General features: G+C 43.8%; 1 protein-coding gene across 1 annotated transcript in view; it reads right to left on the bottom strand.

Annotated features, from left to right (window-relative positions):
* The window catches only part of DOK6 (docking protein 6), a 188,574-nt gene extending 186,890 nt beyond the window's left edge, over positions 1-1,684 (bottom strand). The window contains exon 1 of the mRNA XM_081205656.1: positions 306-1,684. Within this exon, the coding sequence (XP_081061782.1) occupies positions 306-371 (66 nt within the window). The 5' untranslated portion in view covers positions 372-1,684. The remainder of the gene's footprint in view (positions 1-305) is intronic.
* Between the last annotated feature and the right edge of the window lie 5,732 nt (positions 1,685-7,416).

The following is a 7,416-nucleotide window of genomic DNA, read 5'->3' on the forward strand; positions in this document are numbered from 1 at the left end:
GCAGGCAGGCAGGCAAGCAAGCGGGCAAACACGCACGGGAGGCAAACAATAGTCGAGAGCAGCAGCAGCAGCTCCATCCAAGCGCGCCTGCTGCTGCCAGCAGCCGAGGAGCCGCCGAGCCATCCCCGCCCCCAAACGCCGCCTGCCAAAGCACCGCCGCAGGAACGACAGCGGGCTGCTGGCTCGCAGCGCCGCCTTGACCAGGCGACCCCCACCTCCAACTCCGCCGCCCAGGCGCTGACAGACAAGAGCGAGGGCGAAAAGGGGGGAACAAAGCAAGCGCGCGCGCGCCAGGCGCCACTCACCCCGAGCTTCCTGCTGCGGATTTTCACATAGCCTTGCTTGACTATGTCGTTAAAGTTGGAGGCCATGGCCGGGGCGAGACGGCTGCGGCGTCCCAGCTCCGGGCGCGGGGTCGTCTCCTCTCTCGCTGCCGCCGCCGCCTCCTCCTCTTCTCTCCAGCTGCTGCTGCTGCGGAGCGCCTTTGGCCGCCGGCTGGCGAGGAGCCTCTGACATCCAGGCGGCACTGGCGGCAGAGCGGCTCCTTTTGCGCGTGCCGGGCACGCCGTGGCCCAGCGCAGCCCGCCCCCTCCCTCCTGCGGGGCGCCACGCGCAGCCCGAGAACGGCCAGGAGCGGAGGAGCGGGCGGCTCTTTCTAGCCAAGCGCGAGCTCTTGCCGCGCCGTTGCCTGGAGCAGCCAGGGGAAGAGGACTGCTGCTGCTGCTGCTGCTGCTGCCGCCGCCGCTGCTGCTTCCCTGGCTCTTCCGCCAGCTCTCCTCTCCCCCTCCCCGGCTATTGCTTCTCTGCCGGCACCCGGAGGCTGTGGAGCTGCTCGCGCCGCCGCGCCATCCCCCCTACAGCGCGGGAGGGGGAGGGGTTCCCGCGCGCTCCCTCCCTCTTGCTCCCGCCTCACACCTCAGCTCCCCAACAACGCCAGACGAGGCGGGCGAGCAGGGGAAATGTCCGCCGCTCCCATTCCCACGCTCGCTTTCTTCCCCGGCACGCCAGCTAGCTAGCCAGCCTCCTCTTTTTTCGACGCCAAGGCTGGGCTCCTCCTGAGGAAACTTGTCCCCCCCCCCGGAGGGCGGCGCATTTCTCCAGTCAGTTGAGAAGCACGAAGGACCCCTCACCCCACCTGGCTTCTGAGGGGTGTGCGCGCGAGAGAGATTTCTGCATGAAAAGAGGCAAAGCCAATCCATTTCTTTCCACCTGTGCGTTCAGTGCTGCGAGAGTCACACGCAGGTGTTGCTGCTGTTAGAAAAGTGCAGCTGAGGGGCACAACACAACCCTAGATTGTTTCCTGTGAACAATAAGTCTCACTGGGTTTCCGCAGAATTTACTCTCTAGAAAGCAAGTTTTGAGTAGGAGCCGAAAGATCCCATCCCATGGACACCTTAGCAAGCAAGCCCCGTTGACTATATAATAAGGCTTACTTCTGAATAATGGCACAGCACTGCACCATTTGGATCCTGGGAATGGACATCTTCCAGAGTACAGCAGACATGTGCTGAGAAAGAGATGTGCCGTGTTCTTACCTATGCATCTTTACTTGGAAATAATCCCCGTTCAGTTCAGTGGGGGGCCTACTCCCACCTAAGTAGGCACAGGATTACAGCCTTTATTTCTTGCAACTGCAAGGAGAAACCCAAGGGTATCATTCAGGTCCCGCTTACAGACTATCCATAGGCATCTGCTTCACTGCTGGGGGTGGGGGAGGATGCTGAACTGTATAGACCATTGATTGGATCCAGCAAGACACTTCTTAGGTTCTGAAAGATGCAAAAAAATAAATAAATTAAAAAATGCAGTTCTGTGATTTTCACTGTCTCTTACAAGAAGATCTAGTGCACAGGTCACATTCACCCCATCCACACTTCCTTCACTGCAGCCACATGCAGCCCTTGAGAGTTGCCCATCATTGGTTTAATGCCCATTGCTGATCTAAATAGAATATTGCATAGGAATTCTTATGTACATCACCCTAAATTCCATGGAAGAAAGACTGGATATAAATGAAATATTTGTAATTCACTTTGCTGCCCACTTGCAAGACATTTCATAGCGTAAAACAATACCATAAAACAATGTCATTCATGAAATAATATGATAGTCTAATTAAAACACAGGGCACAAATGCATGTTTAAATGTTTAAGTTCTATTAACTTCTATAGAAATATTAAGCAAAACACTTTCCCAATGAATGGTGTTTATGTATTTTTATTTAAACAGTTGCCAGTCATATGACGACATGTGTCACTCCTTTGCTCAAGGCAGGATGACAATGAGGTATTCACTGGAGCCCCTCCACACAATCAGGAACAGTGTGCTTTCGGGTTTCTCAAACTTGCATATGTAGATCTCTACGGTTGTGGGCTCCCAGTTCAAATGTCAGATGGATTTCACAGATGTCAAAGGCAGGGTCATTGGGACATGTTGGTGATGGAGTCCAAGTTCCTGATGCCCCTTGATATAGTGAATGAATGTGAGAATGGGCCTGAGTGAGCATCGTTAATGGTTAACAAAGGATTGCAATGGCTTGTGGGTGACATTGCCTCCAACATATCTGAGTGGGCAAGTGCTATAATTTCTAGAGAGAGTGGGCATGGAAGTATCATGGATTGAAATGGATACTGGACAAGGCCTATGCAGGGAGCGAGAGTTTCAGAGTTGCTCACCAAGTCATGCTAAATGTAATTTAAAAACCTTTGGGAAATCTGTGCAAAATGCACATGAGATATAATGATATCTCTCTGGAAAAGACAAAGAAAATGGTGCCCAAAGGAAGCTGAATTGTGACTGCCTTTGAGAATTCAGTCCTAATTTTATTTATTTAGTTTGATATATGCATGAATACATATTAGTTCCATTCACCAAACACCCTCAAGCACACCATCAATTAAACCAAAACAGCTAAAATATATGAATCCCTCTGGGGTTGAAACATGGAACTCTTAAGCAGCATCACTCATATATCTACTGTACTCTGCCCGGTCATAAACATATCTTTAATTATAATGCTGCTTTAGGCAGATGTAGAGAGAACAAGTTTTGCAATACTGAATATGTTTTGAAGATGTGGGAGTGGATGGGGTAGAAGTGGAACAACACTGTTTGCCTTGCAATATCTAGTTGCATTTGTCTCAGGGATGTCCTGTGATTACCATTCCATTTCAGATCTTGAACCATTTTGGAAGCATCCTGTACAACCACAGATTAGTCTTCCACTTTCCAGTTTTATTAAAATCATGTACCAATAGCATCAGTTACATGCAACTCTATCTAGAAATGTGGCATAGCTTTGCACCTGGTATTTAGCTGAAGAAGCTGCCAAACCATGTTATCTAAATTGCTAATTTTCTTCTTGAACTATTTTATTTGCTAAACATAGGTCTCATGAACCTCTGTCATGATACACCTTGTTTTTACTCATGCTAATATGGATAATGCCAAGTGACATTTTGGCTGTACTGGATGGATATGGTATTTGGCACCATCCACTATTATTTAGAATATTTTTTCACTCATATGGATGTAGTTGTTTTCTAATGCAGTTTCATTGCAATTTTCTATCCACTTACCTTTGGAGTGGGAAAATCACAATGAATTCAACTGGACTTACTTATAAAAAGGCATGTAATGTATTTAATGCATCTGTTAATGTATTTATATTTAAAACATTCTGTGTATCAGCAAGTGGATAAGGCTGGTCTATAAAATTGCTGTAGAAACACATGCACATTTTCCAGAGGGCATCCTCTACAAGTTCTCGTTGAACAGACTACAGGTCACCCACATGGAATAATTCTTAGGAGTTTTACACATCAATGAGTATTACTAATATTTCTGGGCCAAACCACTTTGACAGATTGTGAAATGGTGGAGACAGGCTGAGGCTACTTTGACAGGCTGCAAAAATGAGAGAGAAAATTTCCACTGTGTGTGATGAAGCAAATCAACATTATATTTCTATTATCTAAATATATTATTTTGGACTATTACTTTAAATATTGAATGGAATTAGATAGTTCTCAAACTGTGTTAGATTTCTTCTAACACACTTCCAGATTTTTGTGTATATTCGACTGCATGAGAGAACAATATTAGGAATGTGGTTCATAATCTGGACATTTGTTTGAGATATAATGTTTGAGTGTGGCAAAGGCACTATGGCAGTGAAGGGTGGATATATCAGGTGAAAGGAAGATGCAGGTAAGCTACATCTGGCTGGTGGGCAGCAGAGACAGAGTCTTTCCAGCAATAACCCCATACCTATGATTTCCCATTAAACATTCTCTGAATATGTTTTTGTTTCAGTCTGCATTCAGTGTTTGTTTGTTTTAAAGGGGAATGTCATTATGCATTAATTGTATTTGATGTTTTAATTTTGTGAGCTGCCTTGGGATGGCTGATGAGGAATTCCTGGGAATAACATTAACTGCTGGGGGCACAATCCCCTTTGATGCATACTTGCTTGGTAAGCTGACTTCTTTGAATTCTGTCTCCATATGTATCAGCAATTACTTTGGGAAATCTCAGTTTCAAAAGAAGCTTCTGAAGCACTGTTAGTGTTAGAGGGTGCTGGAGGGGACAAGCCACAGTGCAGGCAGAGATCGCCCCTAGTCAGTCATGGTCAAAGCCTGTAAGGAATGAATAAATGCCTTTTTTTGGCTCAGGTTTCTTAGTTCTGTGCTAAGCAGTGAAACATTTCAAGAGGAAGGCAAAAATCCATTATTGATTGGTGGTAAGAAAAGAGAGAGGGAGAATGCCCAGTTTGTGCTGACATAAGTAGGTGGGTCAGAAAATAGATGCTGGGAAAGTTGCTTGCTGTTTTCACATACCTAAGTATTTGGACAATCAAAAATTGCTTGAGTGGGTACATTATGTTCAACAGAAGAGCTGTTCTGTGAATGTTTTGTATAAAAAAATTAGTCAGAAATTAATTATTGCCTGGTAATGTGTTCTGACTTTTATTTTACAGCATGTCATGCTTATTTGATGTGGATTCATCCCTCAAAGTTCTTGCCTATATTTCAAATGCAATTAGGTTCAAGTTCTTTCTACAGAATTATTGCTATGTATCTTCAGAATTATGATATAGCTGATGCAGAATTCTGAACACTATTTATGGCTGCAGGATGAATTGCTCCTCTACTCCTACCCACCTCTCCATAACAATGTTTGTTTTTATTGCTGATTGTTTTAAATCAGCAGCCTTCCAATTAAATTCCTTTTCATATCTTAATAAGGTCATTGGCCAATTTGGTGGGAGAGAACAAATAATGCTGATAGGAGACTGAGCCAGGCATTAAAAAGCAGTTCTTACCATTTTCCTATATTTCTGCTTGCAATACAGTATAAATTATAGCGGCGCTTTTACGCCTTAAAATAGGGTGGATGGGAAATTGCATACATTTTCACTGGGGGGGAAATGGGTCTTTTCAAATACTAATTTTATTGCTGAAGTGGCTCATCACAGGAAAATAGGGAAGCACTGGAAAAATACTCATGCATAATAAAGCTGCAATTTTGCCAGTAGTGGTGTGCATGTAGCGCTGTGAGAAACAGTTACTTTGTGTGTGGTATGGCTAAATGAAAAGAGATGTCTAGGATAGAGGAAATCCTATATGAGCCTTTTGGGGATCTCCAGAGGGCTGTGATTTGTGAGATCAGAACACTTGGCTGAGGACATTTAATTGCTGCAATTCAAATTGATCCTGGATGGTGGGAATGGTTAAGGGGTGTGAGAACAGCCTCTGTAATCTAAAGGAATGAATTTCTGTTCTCACTCTGCAGAGTATCCCGCATTCACAGGAGCGCCACATGTGATACATTTATTTCTGGACTGCGCTACTTGAATGTCTGAATGCTTCCCAGCATAAAACAGCACCCTTTACATTCAAAAGTGGTCCATCAAATAGCAACGGGCTATTTTTCATATTCTTTTTCATCATTTAAAAAATCCCTGAATGGAGTTACTGCGGTTGTTGATGCATTTGAAGAAAATTATGCATTTAAATGTGACATATGCGTCATCCCATCCACCTTATAATCATGGCTCATTAGTGCTCAGGTGTACAACAGCAAGTGAAAATGTGTCTCAAGCCCACAAAGGTTAAAAGAACCCTGCAGAGTGCCATTAGAGTTTCATCTATTTTATCATGCAGCTGGAGGCCTATTCTGCTCTCAACAGGGCATGCACATGAATCTTATTTTGTGGTACATTTGATATGCAACTTAGGAAATGATTAATCCATTTAATTCTCATAAAATATATATGACACTTGCCTAAGGATTTTGAATAGAAAGCAAAAAAGGTGTGCTATATCTTTGAGGGGTAGGTTTCAAACAAAGGACCAGTTTGCATGCCACATCGTTTAACAAACAATGGCTTAAAGTGAATGAGCAGTGTGCTTGCTGGTTCACACTACTTTAAAGTTCTCATTCTAGTCTTACCTCACTCCTGCTGCTGCAACACCACCAGAAAAACAAGCCAAACTCTGACTTGTCATGTTGTTTGAACTCAGGCAGTAAGCCAAGAACATCCCTTGGTTACTGTTCATGGTTTGTTTGGAAAGAAACAAACCATGAGCCCTGGGGCAGAATCTGGTTTGTTTTCTGGAAAGGGAGGGATGGCACAATAATCTTGGAAGTAGCATTCACATGTATGATGTTTGCTCATATTAATCCATCATTTGCTTTCAGTTATGGTATAATGTGATGTGAGAACCAGGCCATTGTCCAAAGGGACAATTCTCCAAGGAAAACTGCCTTATTCAAAACTAGGAAAAGTTGTGAGCATATAAAGATTATAAGAAAACCCGGTTTGAGTGCAGCAATATTTGCAAGTATTACTGACCAGTAAAAGCAAGGATACTATAGCAATATTATTTTTCATCTGCAAGATATGAGAGGTTTCTAATCTGGTTATAGGAATCTACAACTGCCTTAAAGGTCTGTGTGCTAGATATGCACACCAGATAAAACCATATCAAGAGAAGCAGCTCTCAGAAAAATGGACTAATTCTATACTTCCATTTGAACATGGCAGCCCCAGTCCCAGTGACAAGAGCCAGATAGCTCTTTTCTCTGTTAGCATAGTCACACACTTACCTAGGAATCACCTGTTGAACTTAATGGGCCTTACTCTGAGTAGACCTATATTGGCTAACGCTGTCAATCAATTTGCTTTTCTTGGCATCCTGCCAGCCCCTGACACAAATCCTAGCCATCTTACTAGCCTAGAGTAGTATGTAAATATAGTGGTTTTCCCAAATTACCATTTCAGAAATTAATTTTTTCACGTTTCTGTAGTACTAATGTGTCTTATTGTCTCTGATGGATTATTTAATTTATCATACACCTACCTGATTTACAGTGGAAATTATGCTGTTTCCACCTATCATGTACAAGACAAA

The sequence above is a fragment of the Podarcis bocagei genome (assembly GCF_964188305.1).
Source record: "Podarcis bocagei genome assembly, chromosome: 8".
NCBI lineage: Eukaryota > Metazoa > Chordata > Lepidosauria > Squamata > Lacertidae > Podarcis > Podarcis bocagei.